Source organism: Pelophylax lessonae (assembly GCF_965119305.1).
Source record: "Pelophylax lessonae genome assembly, chromosome: 11".
In the NCBI taxonomy this organism is placed as follows: Eukaryota; Metazoa; Chordata; class Amphibia; order Anura; family Ranidae; genus Pelophylax; species Pelophylax lessonae.
Window position 1 is genome coordinate 8,898,345 of NC_138778.1, and position 17,153 is coordinate 8,915,497.

The 17,153-nt window shown below is 46.4% G+C and overlaps 1 protein-coding gene across 3 annotated transcripts in view; it reads right to left on the bottom strand.

Annotated features, from left to right (window-relative positions):
- Positions 1–7,881: 7,881 nt before the first annotated feature.
- The window catches only part of LOC309567274 (rho GTPase-activating protein 27-like), a 103,733-nt gene continuing 94,461 nt past the window's right edge, over positions 7,882–17,153 (bottom strand). For all 3 annotated transcript variants that reach the window (XM_082272659.1, XM_082272660.1, XM_082272661.1), the window contains 3 exons: positions 16,651–16,785; positions 11,277–11,382; positions 7,882–8,261 (listed from right to left, as the gene is read on the bottom strand). In XM_082272659.1, coding sequence (XP_082128785.1) covers positions 8,090–8,261; positions 11,277–11,382; positions 16,651–16,785 — 413 coding nt within the window. In that variant the 3' untranslated portion in view covers positions 7,882–8,089. The remainder of the gene's footprint in view (positions 8,262–11,276; positions 11,383–16,650; positions 16,786–17,153) is intronic.

The window sequence follows — 17,153 nt, forward strand, 5'->3', positions numbered from 1 at the left end:
AGGAACACACCAGACTGGTCAGGGGTAAAGTTGTGGAGAAGGTTAAAGCAGGGTTAGGTTATAAAAAATATCTACCAAGCTTTGAAAATCTCACGGAGCGCTGTTCAATCCATCATGGGAAAATGGAAAGAGTATGGCACAACTGCAACCCTACCAAGACATGGCCGTCCACCTAAACTGACCGGCCGGGCAAGGAGAGCATTCATCAGAGAAGCAGCCGAGAGGCCCATGGGAACTCTGGAGGAGGTGCAGAGATCCACAGCTCAGGTGGGAGAATCTGTCCACAGGACAACTATTAGTCCTGCGCTCCACAAATCTGCCCTTTATGGAAGAGTGAGAAGAAGAAAGCCATTGGTGGAAGAAAGCCATAAGAAGTCCTGTTTGCAGTTTGTGAGAAGCCATGTGGGGGACACAGCAAACATGTGGAAGAAGGAGCTCTGCTCAGAGGAGGCCAAAATCAAACTTTTTGCCCTAAAAGCGAAAAACTAACACTGCACATCACCCTGAACACACCATCCCCACCGTGAAACATGGTGGTGGCAGCATCATGTTGTGGGGATGCTTTTCTTCAGCAGGGACAGGGAAGCTGGTCAGAGTTGATGGGAAGATGGATGGAGCCAAATACTGGGCAATCTTAGAAGAAAAGACCTGAGACTGGGGCGGAGGTTCACCTTCCAGCAGGACAATGACCCAAAACATCCAGCCGGAGCTACAATGGAATGATTTACATCAAAGCATATTCATGTGTTAGAATGGCCCAGTCACAATCCAGACCTAAATCACATTGAGAATCTGTGGCAAGACTTGAAAATTGCTACTCACAGACGCTCTCCATCCAACCTGACAGAGCTTGAGATATTCTGCAAATAAGAATGGGCAGAAATGTCCCTCTCTAGATGTGCAAAGCTGGTAGAGTCATCCCCAAAAAGACTTTCAGCTGCATAGGTGTGCGCAGCCTATTGCATTAGGGTGTGCACCCCAAAGTTTAAATACACATGCATGTGTTTGCCTACATGTATATGGCCCTGGTACATTACTCTCCCTGCTGGCAAAGTGAAATAGAAGTGTGTGGCACTTCTCTTATGGCAGAGCAGGTCCGAGGGAGATCTTTCCCATCTCCTCACTGGCAAACAGAGCGATAATGCTAATGTGCCCTAGGTGATTAGGGTGTGCCCAGGCACACCCTGTGCGCACGCCTATGTTCAGCTGTAATTGCTGGGAAAGGCGGTTCTACAAAGTATTGATTCGAGGGGGGGGGGTGAATATAAATACCCCCCACACTTTTCACAGATTTGTAATAAAATTATGAAAACCATTTATCATTTTCCTTCCACTTCACAATTATGGCCACTTTGTGTCGGTCTCACATAAAATCCCAATAAAATACATTTATGTTTTTGGTTGTAACATGACAAAATGTGGGAAATTTTAAGGGGTATGAATACTTTTTCAAGGCATTGTTTATTAGGTTTTGTGTTGGAGTGCCCTCTGCAGGAGACTAGGAGAACTGTGTTTGTCAGCCATAACTTTCAACTACCCATAACACCAGTCCTCTGAACCCGTAAGGTTAATCTCTCTGTAACCCCCCCATCCAGAACACTGTTCAAGTGACTGCTGGAGTGTCCACACTGTTATTGAGAGACTAGCAGACCATACAGGTGACAGATTTCAGGCAATCAGAATTCTACGCATGTGCAATATAGTGATGGATTTTTCGGATTGCTACTTTGCATGTGTCGAATCCCGATCGATGCATGCGCAGTAGGGTGATATATTTTCAGGCCCCCTACTGCACATGCGCAGATCTGAATTTGACACAATTTTAGGGTCTCTACCACGCATGCGGATTCGGATCTTTACTGTGCATGTGCGGATCTGAACTTGCATGCACAGTAGGGTGACTAAATGTCAGGTCTCTACTGCACATGCGCAGATTGGAACTTGACGCTTGCGCAGTAGGGTGACAGATTTTTCGTTTCTTCACTGCGCATGCGCGGACCGGCAGTTGACGTATGCACAGTAGGGTGATGGATGTTTTCAGGGTCATACTGCGCGTGTCAGTTGGACATGGAATTTTCAGGACCTCCCGTGCATGATGTATTCTGTATACCCTATATACTGTACGCTGTATATACTGTATTCTGTACGCTGTATACACTATATTCTGAACATTATATTCTGTACACTGTATACACTATATACTGCACGTCCTACAAACTATATTCTGTCCACTGTATACACTATATTCTGTACACTATATACACTACTATATTCTGTATACACTATATACCTACACTATATACTGCACATCCTACAAACTATATACTGTACACTCAATCCATTCCAGGAGAGGGAATTGAGGGGGGGATTTGTGCTAGGAGAAGGGATGGGGGGGGGGATTTGTGCTAGGAGAAGGGATCGGGGAGGGGATTTGTGCTAGGAGAAGGGATGGGGGGGGGGGGGGGATTTGTGCTAGGAGAAGGGATCGGGGGGGGGGATTTGTGCTAGGAGAAGGGATCGGGGGGGATTTGTGCTAGGAGAAGGGATCGGGGGGGGATTTGTGCTAGGAGAAGGGATTGGGGGGGGATTTTATGCTAGGAGAAGGGATCGGGGGGGGGGGGGGATTTATGCTGGGAGAAGGGATCGGGGGGGATTTGTGCTAGGAGAAGGGATCGGGGGGGGGGGATTTTTGCGCTAGGAGAAGGGTTGGGGGGGGATGATTTGTGCTAGGAGAAGGGATCGGGGGGGGGGATTTGTGCTAGGAGAAGGGATCGGGGGGGGGGGGGGGGGGATTTGTGCTAGGAGAAGGGATGGGGGGGGGATTTGTGCTAGGAGAAGGGATCGGGGGGGGATTTGTGCTAGGAGAAGGGCTCGGGGGGGGGGGGAATTTGTGCTAGGAGAAGGGATCGGGGGGGAATTTGTGCTAGGAGAAGGGATCGGGGGGGGATTTGTGCTAGGAGAAGGGATCGGGGGGGATTTGTGCTAGGAGAAGGGATCGGGGGGGGGGATTTGTGCTAGAAGGGATCGGGGGGGGGGGATTTGTGCTAGGAGAAGGGATCGGGGGGGGGGATTTGTGCTAGGAGAAGGGATCGGGGGGGGGGATTTGTGCTAGGAGAAGGGATCGGGGGGGGATTTGTGCTAGGAGAAGGGATCGGGGGGGGGGGATTTGTGCTAGGAGAAGGGATCGGGGGGGGGGGGATTTGTGCTAGGAGAAGGGATCGGGGGGGGGGGGGGGGCGATTTGTGCTAGGAGTAGCGGCAGGACAACATGGTGTCAGCCCCCCCGGCAGGGAGGGGGTGACACCAACCCCAGTGACGTCACTGCACTCAGCACTGTTTGACTGGAGGGGCATTAGACTGTAAGCACCTCTGATGTGACTGACTTCGTGTGTTCTCTGTACAGCACTACAAAATATAAATGTATAATTGGAGTGTAAGCTCCTCTGGTGCAGACACTGATGTAAAAGGCTTGAGGTTCTCTGTACCCCCGCAGCACCACAGAATATGACAGCAACATAACTGATGGAAAATTGTAATGGACAATATTAGAAGTGTAACAAGAAGCTTTATTATTTGTATCCACTGTTTGAACCGTGTAGAAAAGCTGTGAGAGGGAAAAGGCACTTCTGTAGAATTATTAAATGACGTCTGCTCAGTCTACATCGAAGTTCCAGTCGGCTTAATGCGGAACTAAACCCTCCAATCCTTTGCAGCCAAGAAAGCGTAACTAGAACCTTCAGGGCCCTGGTGCAAGAAACCATAAAGACCCTTCTGACCCCTGTCCGCCCCCCCCCATGGTTGCTGAATGCCAGGGCTTGGTTGCAAGTGCAACCTTTGTGACCCTGGTAGTTTCCGCCACTCAGGTCAGTAGTTTATTTCTTGTTCTTTTATTTTTACCATCTTAATTTTTACAAGCCCCGTTTACTGAAATATCAGAGGTCTAACAGCAGACATCGCAGACTTAATAGACAGGAATAGCTCTATACAGAGCTTCCGGTTCATTCACAAAATGAAGCATAGTAAACAGTTTACTGTGCCCTGGTTCTGAATGAACAGAGACAGTGATTGGTACTGATCACTGACTGTACTGATCACTGACTATTCATTAAGACAAGGAAGGGGCCACTAATGACATTTACCGAAACCTTCCCCAAGGAAGGGGCCGCTAATGACATTTACCGAAACCTTCCCCAAGGAAGGGGCCGCTAATGACATTTACCGAAACCTTCCCCACTCTCCTTCCTGAAAGCATCCCCTGCAGCAGCTGGCGGGAGAGGAGAAGGGGGGAACCTGGCACCATTATGGGGGATGAGGGGGGGGGCAGGGGGACTACACAGGAGCCGGATATGAGGGGCGGCATGTGAGGAACTAACCCCATCCGTTTTCCTCCTGCAGCCTTTCAGGAAAATGGAGGAGGATTGGTTGCTCTATATGCTGCCCCCGCCACTCCTCCTATCCAGGTGTGCAGGGGGCTGGGCTGCAATTGTGACCCCTAAACGTACGCATCTAGTTTGACAGTTTTGCTCAGAGTACAAGCAAATGTGACAGTTAGCAGTCCTGGTATTCCGGGAAAGTAACTTTTTTTGCAACCATTAAATTGATGGGTTTAGTTCCACTTTAAAGAGAATCGGTCACCATTGAGGTAGTCCCAATTCCTGTCCAAGCTCAGCCACTAAATAAAGCTTCTCCTCCCAAGTAAAGGGGACTGGTTTACAGTATATAAATATATATATATATATATATAGTGATCGACCGATATCGGTTTTTCTTTGCCGATACTGATATTTTGGCCAATGCATATCGGTATCGGCCGATATTTTTGTACTTCACAGGTACTGTTGTGGAGGGATCTGGGGGTCTAAAAGACCCCAAACCCCTCCTCTGCACTTAAAAGCATTCAAATCATGGCTGCCGGTACCGGGGTGATGCCTCTAGCTGCAGGAATCACTCCAGTACAGCACTTTCCCGAAATATTGGTAACCTCCGGGGCCGATTCCGATATATCAGGGGAAGTGCATATTGGCCCTCGATATATCGGCCTATCCCTAAAAATACATATATATATATACACAATTAACAAACCTTATGAATAATCTGCATAGCAGAAGCCCGTAGTCAAACATAAACTTGGTCTGCTGTTTCTGCTATGCTGGATTATTCATTATATTTGGGAGCAGGGGCTGACTGGCAACATCTGGCCCAAGGGGGGGGCAAAGTACAAACCAGAGGCCCATGGTGCGGCGATTAGGCCCCCCTCTCACTCTTACCGGCCTCCTCCTGACCCCCATTCCAGGCTGAAGCTCTACTCCAGGTACTCTTTACTCATCGGCTGAATCCAGGTTCCCAACCTGGGCAGCAGGGGGCTGTTGGGAGGAGCTGGGACAGATTGGTTAGGGCAGGAGGAGAGTCTCCAGTGGGGCATGGAACCATCATCCTCTGTTCAGACACAAGGAGGGGTCGGAGGAGGTCTGCGCTCTGTCCTTGTCTTCAAACCCCCACGTAGTAGGTCAGCAGCAGGGATTTTTTTTACTTCTCTTCAACAGAAAACTTTAGGCTTGTCTGGCAGAAGCTGTGCAGCCTTTTTACGGGGCATCAAAGCGGCCCAGGGGGGCAATTGCCCCCCTGGCCTAGTCCTCCCCTGTTTGGGAGTAAATACTCAGTAAAGGGATAGCAAATTATTACAAGTCTCTGCTGTGTCTGGGGTGCCTTTTCTCTGAGAGAAGCTTTATTTTGGAATAAATGACGGTTTTTACTCTCCTTCAGCAACCTCAAGAGTGTGTTGGTTCTCTGGGCTGAGCTCAGACAGGGGACAGGACATCCTCCATTGGGCTCTGACATTGAAAGAACATATCTGCTCTGACAGGGAGAGAATATTAGAAAACACAGCAATCCCAGATATACAAAAGGAAACCCGTACTTGTAGAGGTTACTGTTGCCGACTTTTTCCTTTTGACAATGCATTTCGCCATGTTCAGACAGCAGCTGTAGATCCAGAGTTTCGACTTTCCTCCTCCTTAGGCCTGATGCACAGAGGAGCTTCAGCTTGTATAAGAACAGTGTGACCCACAAGCTTTGACAAAGCATTTTCAGAGCTATCGGCACGCTTTGTTGAAGCTTTTAACATACTATTCAGCTCCAGTTTGTAAATGTTGAAAACACGGATTCTAATGGGCAGAGGCAGACTGGCAACTTTCAGCCCAGGGGGCAAGAACAAAGCAGAGGCCCATTGTGCAGCGACTCGGCCCCCCCTCCCACTCTCCTTCTTCCCGTCCTCCTAACCCTCCATTCCAAGCTGAAGCCCTGCTCCAAATGTTCTCTACTTACCAGCTGAATCCAGGTTCCCGACCTGGCCAGCAGGGGAGGGGGGCGGTTGAGGGGAGCTGGGACAGCTCGGTCAGGGCTGCCCGGGGCAGAAGAGTGGGGCATGGAACCGGCCACTGGTCAGACAGTTTATACCATTAATGCTGGGGGGGGGCGCTGCACTCTGTCCTTGTCTTCATCCTGCACTCAGTAGGTCAGCGGCAGAGACTTTTTACTTCTCTTCACCAGGAATCCTTTAGACATGTTGGTAGCAAAAGCAGTGCAGCCTTTTTACAGGGCATCAGAGCAACCCAGGGGGCAATTGCCCCCCCCCCCAGTCCTCCCCTGCTCATGGGAGTACTTAACAGCAAGCTTTGACAGAGCATTTGCAGACCATTCAGCTCCAGTTCATAAATATGGAACACAGATCCTAATGGTGGTGTTGATAGCCACTTTGAACAAGCTGCTAGCAGGCTGCAGATCTTCTTGAAGCTCGTTGAAAGCCTGCTAGAAGATTGCTAGACTTTTTTACTTCTCTTCACCAGGAATCCTTTAGACATGTTGGTAGCAGAAGCAGTGCAGCCTTTTTACGGGGCATCAGAGCAACTCAGAGGGCAATTGCCCCCCCCCCCCCCCCTGGCCCAGTCCTCCCCTGCTCATGGGAGTGCTGAACAGCAAGCTTTGACAGAGCATTTGCAGAGCTTTCAGCAAGCTCTGTTGAAGCCACCATTCAGCTCCAGTTCATAAATATTGAACACAGATCCTAATGGTAGTGTTGATAGCCACTTTAGACAAGCTGCTAGCAGGCTTCAGAACTTCTTGAAGCTCGTTGAAAGCCTGCTAGCAGATTGTTTAAAGTGGCTATCAACACTACCATTAGGATCTATGTTCCAATATTTATGAACTGGAGCTGAATGGTGGCTTCAACCAGGGTCGTCTTTACCACAAGGCAAAAGGGCCCAGTCATTGTTGTGGGGCCCAATGCAGCTGCCCCTTGGGCCCGCACTGCCTGCAAATAGGTAATAAGTGTATTTTGGAGGGCCCAAGAAAATATTTGACCAGGGTCCAATTAATATTAAAGATGGCCCTGGCTTCAACAGAGCTTGCTGAAAGCTCTGCAAATGCTTTGTCAAGCTTGCTGTTCAGCACTCCCATTAGAATCCGTATTTACAAAATGAAACTGAATCGTATATTAAAAGCTTCAATAAACCTTTGTCAAAGCTTGCTGTTCACACTGCTCTTATACACGCTGAAGTTCGCCTTACTGATGCCTCCAGGTTTGGGTCAGCGATAAAAGTAACAATGCTGGAGATGGACAGGCAGCTGGCGGCCAACTTTCATGATTTCCTATAGGAGTGAAGGCCAGATTTTTACAAATGGCCGCTTCTCTTTTTTGCAGACTTGACTTCAGTGAACTCAGCAGATCCATTATACCAATTGATAGCTCACCCAAAAGCAATGAGTATCCATTGTAGGCGCACTGCGCCAGCTTGTACAATGGTCGGTAAAACCCAGCTAAAATGTACCCAAAAATCAGCCATCAGCTTTGCCACATATGCAGATGATGTTTCTAAAACCCGTTTATATGGCACAAAGTGCCTCCAACAGAGGACAACAATATTACATGTGGAGTCTGTAATCCCTTGGTTCTCTCGATGTGGAATATAATCCCTCTAAAGGCTCGCATTTCTGTATAGAGTCTGTACATATATACATATTAAATAAGAAGACATCTTCCGGCGGTCCTGCGCCTTCATATCGCGGTCTCTGAGCCAATCCTCATCACACCATCAGCTGAAGATATATTTGTACTGGTTGAGGACGTGCTCTACAATCTGGTTCTGGAAGACCATGTACATGGCGATATTGGCACCCTCCTCCTCTGGTTTCAGCAACGTTGGCCCAAATACAATGGCGACGCTTTGTACAGACATCCGGTTCAAATCCCTGTGTTCAATAACGCTATAAAAAAATAAAATAAAGCTATTTTTAATGCATGGTTACATAGTAGTTGAGGTTGAATAAAGACAATAGTCCATCTAGTTAAACCTGTGTAGGTGTGTGTGGCCGTAATCATCTCTCATACCCCTGAATGTTCTGATTCTTGAGATGTACATCCAAGAGTCTTTTGAAAGCCACCATACTTCCCGCAGAAACCACCTCTTGTGGTAGAGAATTCCACAATCTTGTAGCCCTAACAGTAAAGAACCCCCTGCAATTCCTGAGGTTAAAACGCTTCTCCTCTAATCGCATTGTATGCCCTCGAGTCCTCATGCAATCCTTTCGGCTGAATAGCTTTTTTTTTCTATGCTGAGATCACCATTGAGGTATTTATAAATTGCTATCATGTCCCCTCTCAGGCGTCTCTTCCCCAGGGAGAATAAATCAAGCGATTGCAGACGCTCTTCATAATTAAGGTCCTCCAATCCCCTAATTAGTTTAGTTGCCCTTCTCTGGACTCTCTCCAGCTCCAACACATCCCTTCTGAGGACTGGTGACCAGAACTGGACAGAATACTCCAGATGCAGTCGGACCAGAGTTTTATAAAGTGGAAGGATTATAGTTTTATCTCTGGAATACATCCATTTCTTTATGCATGCTAATATTCTGCTGGCTTTGGCAGCTGCCGCTTGACATTGCATGCTATTGCCTAGTCTATCCTCTACCAAGACTCCCAGATCTTTCTCCATTTTTGATTCCCCCAAGGGTTCCCCTCCTAAAGTGTATTGTGCTTTTATGTTTTTAGTCCCCAAGTGCAAAACCTTACACTTCTCTACGTTAAACCTCATTTGCCATGTCGTTGCCCACTCCGTTATTTTGTCCAGGTCATTCTGTAGGATATCTGCTTCATGCTGTGCAGTTATTTCCCTGCCCAATTTTGTGTCATCTGCAAAAACTGATATCGCACTACTGATCCCGTCCTCAATGCTGTTTATGAATAAATTGAACAGGGTTGGTCCCAGGACTGAGTCTTGGGGTCCCCACTTACCACCCCAGACCAGTCTGAGTATGTGCTATTTATTACCACCCCCTTTTTAGCCTCCAATTATAGTGAATCGCTGAACACCGACTTGCGATTGGTGACTATGACATCCCTCTACACACGGAACTTCCTGGATGGGCAAAATTACAAGGTTTGTCCTGTGTGTGCATTCAGCACATTTTTCCATTCTTATGAGAATGCGGTTTTGTATTTTCTCTATACCGATCTCCGATGGTCTTATACTCTAGCTCACAGGTGTCAAACACAAGGCCCGTGGGCCGAATGTGGCCCGCACACCTCTCCTGCAGCTGCAGCACCCCCCGTCCCAGTAGTCAGCAGCAGAGGGGACAGGTATGTCATTTCACGCACTACAGCTGACCTGCCACCGTAACACTATGGCGGCTGGTCGGCAAGTGGTTATTAAGTACCCCCAATTAAACGAGGCCTAAGGCTTCCTCCATCTTTGAAGGGAAGATTCAAATAGAAACAATAAGCAGAATGAGGAGATGGAGGGCACTCTGGATAGTGGATTCTGGCCAGAGGCGATGTCTGCAAGGGATTGGATAAAGAACAGGCAAGCCGGTGTCTCAGCAGCACTAGGGCAGCTACTCCAAGAGAGAAGCAAACTCTGGAACTAAGTGCAGAAAACAAGACTTGTATTGCCAAAGGATAAAAATGCACTTACTAGCATTAAAATAAACCAGCCTCATCATAGGATGTGGTAAGAAATCCAGTGACAGGAGGCCCCAGGGGTGGTCCAATGTGCATGGGTCCATGTGTCTGAAACATCGGCATGAAGAAGGAGCCAATCGACACTCTGAAACATGTACCGCCTTTTTGACATCACTTCCTGGCATTTGTGTTCCACGCTGGTCGGGGCAGCACGGTTGTGGTGTTCCTCTGCTGGTCGATTGGGATCTCCACCATCAGGCTGCACATTGGACCACCCCTGGAACCATCTGTCACTGGATTCCTTGCCACATCCTATGATGAGCCTGGTTTATTTTAATGCTTGTAAGTGCATTTTTATCCTTTGGCAATAAAAGTCTTTTGTTTTCAGCACTTAGAGGCGCCTTCTGTTTGTTTTCTTAGAAACAACATGCAAAAGCTCAGATGTTCTTCTCTGATGTCCAAGAGAGGTTAAAAGCATTCCTGCATCTGATCGGACACAGAGCTAAAGTTAGGTACCACACTAGACATTTTTTTTCCATTCAGTCCAGCAGGCTGAACAAAAAAAAAAAAAAACAGAGGTCACCATATTAGCAAAGTGATGTTGGTGCACTGATCTCCCCTCCCCTGCTGTGCTATTGTGTCCCCCCGCAAGAACACACTTATTAGCACTCGCTGGCTGCCAGCGCTGATCGGATGTTGGGTTTTTCAGCATGACCGTTGGGAGAGAAGCCAGTCGATGAACGGTCTACTGTACCCACCTACTGTACTGTAACGGTCTACTGTACCCACTGGCCAAATGGATGTTGGCCAGTTTCTGTTGAACCGGCCGATATTTGTCCAGTGTGCACCCGCCTTTAGACCCCTTTCAAACTTATGTGACTTGTCCTGGGATTTGGGGCTGCAAAATCGCATGACAAGTCGTACTCTATGACTTCCAATGAGTACCGTTCATATCTGTGCGACTTCAAGTTGCAACGACTTTTAAAGTTGTCTCTGCACTAATTTGATGCGTTTTGAGGTCCATAGACATAGCTTCAAGTCAAAATCATGGCAAAATAACCGCGCGACTTTTAGGTCGCACAAGGGTGAAAGGGGCCTTAATCTCAGTGACAATATTCAGATTGTAAAATAATATCCTGAACTCCAACCCACACCTGGGATCCCACATAACTACACCCCATTATGGAGAAAATGCTCATGGCAAAAGACAAATACAGGTCTGTTTTTTTGTGGAGCTCTTCTGTCTTTTTCTAAAGCAGGTTAGATTGGACTCCACCTTTGGGCGCCTCCCAGAAGTCTCATGTGGGCCCTCAGCAGCTCACCTGCACAGGTGTCGGAAGAGCAGTCTCATGGTCTCCAGGTTGGGTTGAGGCAGTGACAGGACGAGTTCCCTCATACGACGCAGCTTCTGGCTCTGGTCATTCAGTTCTATTATAAACACAAACGGAGAGAGCATTTATTTTTTTTCCAAGATTAATTTTATGAACGCAAATCAAGTTGGGACGCCACATTTCATACCTTTTTTACTTTTCAAGTTTCTATCAAAATATTCCAAACTTACAAAAGGTCTTAAGATATTTAGAAAAAAAAAAAAATTGTAGAAAAATTGCAGACTGATTTTTAGAAAAGTCAAGACACAAAAATGTTATGTAATCACAGCAAACCTGTATGACAATCTTCCCCAATTATAAAACGTATTGCATTCTATTTTAATGAAAACCCGGCCTATGTACAGTTAAACCAAAGCTTACCAAATGTATGGGAATTTTATATAGAACTTTACTGGTACCAATATTCCAGATGTTGGCGTGTTGGACACACAGACTTGATTTGGGTTTTCCCTGTTGGTTGGTCGAACCTCAGTGCATAGATCTACGTTGAATATACAAATCCTGATACTATCATATCATGTATACCAGGGATACCCAAACTACGGCCCTCCAGTTGTTCAGGAACTACAATTCCCATGCATGCTCATCAGTTTTACAATGCCTCATGGGACGTGTAGTTCTGCAACAGCTGCAGGGGCAGGGCCGTAGTTTGGGAATCCCTGCTGTATACAATACCACTGGGAATTGGATGGAGAGTAAATTATCTATCAGCAAAATACCGGTACTATCCCCTGAAAATTGAGTGCATTTAAAAATAAAAAATAAACCAAATCTGACAGGGGGAAACCCTGCAGATGAGGAAAATGGAGATTTTAGTGTGCCCAAAGATATAAAAGAAAAAAATCATAAAAAAAAAAATGCAAAGTTTTATTTAAAACAAGATAGTAAAGTTGACACATAAAAATACAGCCTATAAAAAGGTATATCACATAACACAACACATCCTCCAATAGGGTGGATCGATGCCTTTCACCCACAATCTGGGCTTCCTCAGGATCCGGATGCGTGAGACTTTTCAAAATATATACACAATAAACATCCCATAAATAGTCAATGCATAAATGTATGTAAATAAGCATGTAACCTTATCTATACAATGTATAAATATACAGATTACATATTCATATACATATTCATATACAGGTCCCTCTCAAAAAATGAGCATATTGTGGTAAAGTTGATTATTTTCTGTAATGTACTTATAAACATTAGACTTTCATATATTTTAGATTCATTACACACAACTGAAGTAGTGCAAGCCTTTTATTGTTTTAATATTGATGATTTTGGCATACAGCTCATGAAAAACCAAAATTCCTATCTCCAAAAAATTAGCATATCATGAAAAGGTTCTCTAAACGAGCTATTAACCTAATCATCTGAATCAACTAATTAACTCTAAACACCTGCAAAAGATTCCTGAGGCTTTTAAAAACTCCCAGCCTGGTTCATTACTCAAAACCGCAATCATAGGTAAGACTGCCGACCTGACTGCTGTCCAGAAGGCCATCATTGACACCCTCAAGCAAGAGGGTAAGACACAGAAAGAAATTTCTGAACGAATAGGCTGTTCCCAGAGTGCTGTATCAAGGCACCTCAGTGGGAAGTCTGTGGGAAGGAAAAAGTGTGGCAGAAAACGCTGCACAACGAGAAGAGGTGACCGGACCCTGAGGAAGATTGTGGAGAAGGACCGATTCCAGACCTTGGGGGACCTGCGGAAGCAGTGGACTGAGTCTGGAGTAGAAACATCTAGGGCCACCGTGTACAGGAAATGGGCTACAGGTGCCGCATTCCCCAGGTCATGCCACTTTTGAACCAGAAACAGCGGCAGAAGCGCCTGACCTGGGCTACAGAGAAGCAGCACTGGACTGTTGCTCAGTGGTCCAAAGTACTTTTTTTGGATGAAAGCAAATTTTGCATGTCATTCAGGAAATCAAGGTGCCAGAGTCTGGAGGAAGACTGGGGAGAGGGAAATGCCAAAATGCCTGAAGTCCAGTGTCAAGTACCCACAGTCGGTGATGGTCTGGGGTGCCATGTCAGCTGCTGGTGTTGGTCCACTGTGTTTTATCAAGGGCAGGGTCAATGCAGCTAGCTATCGGGAGATTTTGGAGCACTTCATGCTTCCATCTGCTGAAAAGCTTTATGGAGATGAAGATTTCATTTTTCAGCACGACCTGGCACCTGCTCACAGTGCCAAAACCACTGGTAAATGGTTTACTGACCATGGCATTACTGTGCTCAATTGGCCTGCCAACTCTCCTGACCTAAACCCATAGAGAATCTGTGGGATGTTGTGAAGAGAAAGTTGAGAGACGCAAGACCCAATACTCTGGATGAGCTCAAGGCCGCTATCGAAGCATCCTGGGCCTTCATAACACCTCAGCAGTGCCACAGGCTGATCGCCTCCAGGCCACGCCGCATTGATGCAGTCATTTCTACAAAAGGATTCCCGACCAAGTATTGAGTGCATAACTCAACATCATTTTTTGAAGGTTGATTTTTTTGTATTAAAAACACTTTTTTTTTTTATTGGTCGGATGAAATATGCTAATTTTTTGAGATAGGAATTTTGGTTTTTCATGAGCTGTATGCCAAAATCATCAATATTAAACCAATAAAAGGCTTGCACTACTTCAGTTGTGTGTAATGAATCTAAAATATATGAAAGTCTAATGTTTATCAGTACATTACAGAAAATAATGAACTTTATCACAATATGCTAATTTTTTGAGAGGGACCTGTATATAAGCAAAAAGGGGAGCAGATCAGGAGCAAATAAACCAATTAACAATGTTTGTCTTTTTTTTTTTTTTTTTCCTCCCCTTTTTGCTGATATATATATGAATATGTGATCTGTCTATTATTACATTGTATAGATAAGGTTACATGTTTAGTTACATACATTTATGTATTGACTATTTATGGGATGTTATTTGTTTATTTCAAGGTATATATTTTTGAAGTCTATCACGCATCGGGATCCTGAGGAAGCCCAGATTGTGGGCGAAATGCATCAATCCACAGTATCGTAGGATGTGTTGTGATACACCTTTTATATGCTGTAATCAATCTAACAATGTAGGTTAAAAACAGCTATTAGCTAGCATGTGCTCCCACTGTGGACACACTTATAAATTAGTAGTGTTAGAACTGCAAGTAATACAGGGTGCCGTGAAGGGGCCTTGCAGCTTACGAATGCATTTGCAAATGTGTGTTAACTAAAGCCCTGTTTTTAACCTACATTGTTAGACAGATTGATCGGTTAGACAGTTTGTTAGCAGACTGGTCGGTGAGTATGGTTTACTTAGGGCCGGCTGTTCTCACGCAGGGCCGGCTGTTCTCACGCACCTCATTTAAAATCCCAATCTTTTTTCCTAAGAGCATGGACTGTAACTCCCATACATGCCTCGAAACCCGTACTACAATACTCCTTGCCAGGGCTGCTGATAGAGAGGGGGGGGGGGTACTAACAGTCCTCCTGTAGGTGGCCCGGGCACACAGGGGAGCTTGAACAGCAGAGGGAATCAGCGCAGTCAGACAGAGGGGCAATTACAGGATGCCCTGTGTGGCTCTCTGCAGCAGCTAAAAACGATTTCTCTCCCACTAGCTTTCAGCTGCTGCAGGGAGAGACACAGATCCCCCTCCCCGCGGAAGCTGGCTTCCCCGTCCCATAAAAAAAAAAAAAAAAAAAAAAATGTAAAATAAAAACCATAATTTTAAAACATTAAAAAAAAAAAAGGGCTAATTCACACAGCTTCTTTATTATCTTTGTGTCCTCTAAGAACGATTTTAGTAAATTTTTTGTGAATATGTTGTTTGATATATACGAGAGGGGCCCTGCCAGGTAGGCTGTACAAGGCCCCCGTGATTTCTATCACCAGCCCTGCCCCTTGCTATACAAGACACCAGACCCAGTACTGCAGCTCCCTATTATTGTACACATTCCAGCCCATCACTCTCTCCCCCCCCAGTACGTCACAAACCCTGTACTATTTCCCTCACCATACAGGTTCTGGATCCTGGACCTCAACTTTCCGCAGACTACTCCTCCTCTTCAGTACATTCACACTACCCTGGAACCAGTTCTGTGACTTGCCTCACTGTATATGCCCTAGATCCATACTACAATTCCCACTGTCGTGCAGGACCCAGACCCCCAATACTTCAACCTCCCTCACCGTATTCATCCCATACAACTACTCCCCTCACTGTACAGAGCCCAGACCCCATACTACAATTCCCATGGTTGTGCAGGACCCAGACCCAATACTTCAACCTCACTCACCGTATTCTTGCCATACAACTACTCCCCTCACTGTACAGAGCCCCAGACCCCATACTACAATTCCCATGGTCGTGCAGGGCCCAGACCCAGTACTTCAACCTCCCTCACCGTATTCTTGCCCTACAACTACTCCCCTCACTGTACAGAGCCCCAGACCCCATACTACAATTTCCATGGTTGTGCAGGGCCCAGACTCAATACTTCAACCTCCCTCACCGTATTCATCCCATACAACTACTCCCCTCACTGTACAGAGCCCCAGACCCCATACTACAATTCCCATGGTCGTGCAGGGCCCAGACCCAATACTTCAACCTCACTCACCGTATTCATCCCATACAACTACTCCCCTCACTGTACAGAGCCCCAGACCTCATACTACAATTCCCATGGTTGTGCAGGGCCAAGACCCAGTACTTCAACCTCCCTCACCATATTCATGAGATTACAACTACTCCCCTCACTGTACAGAGCCCCAGACCCCATACTACAATTCCCATGGTCGTGCAGGGCCCAGACTCAATACTTCAACCTCCCTCACCGTATTCCTCCCATACAACTACTCCCCTCACTGTACAGAGCCCAGACCCCATACTACAATTCCCATGGTTGTGCTGGGCCCAGACCCAGTACTTCAACCTCCCTCACCATATTCATCCCATACAACTACTCCCCTCACTGTACAGAGCCCCAGACCCCATACTGTGATTGCCCTTCCCATGAAGGCCCCCTACAAAGACTCCCCTGACCGTACACCCTCAGAACCAGGTTGTGGCTCCCTTAATACATGCGCCCCAGAAGCCATACTCACCATACAGAACTGGACCTCATACCACGCTTTCATCACCCTACAGGCCGGGACCCTGAATCATGGTGCACTCCATTTGCTTTACATTACCCATGCTGTGACTCCCCTCACATTGCATGCCCAGACCTCATACTAGGATTCACCTCACCAATACTACTTGGGAACATTTAACTTGGCTGTGAACACTGACTGGACAGGAAAGGTGTTCTTACTTATTGCTTCAACAAAATCTGTAAAGTGACTGTAGGGGAACAGAGGCTCTGGCAACTCCCGGAAAAACAGCTTGAGGGCCCCAGTGATGACGTGGACATCTTCCCACTTTCCATCTTCCAAGTTGAAGTTCTCATCTAGAAGATATAATAAAGTGATGGTGATCTTTGAGCCATGTACTTTGAGTAGGTCCCACACTTTACATCTCCTTTAGCAGCATAGCCCAGCTAACGCTTTCATTCAGTATATTGCACTTCTAGGAGATTTTATTATCCGCCTGTAAAGTGTGGAGCCTGCTTTAGAACAGTGGTCCTCGACTCCGGTCCTCAGGGCCCACTAATTTTAGGTATTACCTTGGGGAGATGCAGACTAGAGTACTACAATCACTGAGCAGTAAATGATATCACCTGGGATGTATTTCAGTTATCTTGCAAACCTGGCCTGTTGGTGGGCCCTGAGGACCGGAGTTGAGGACCACTGCTTTAGAAGGATAAAGATGTTCAAT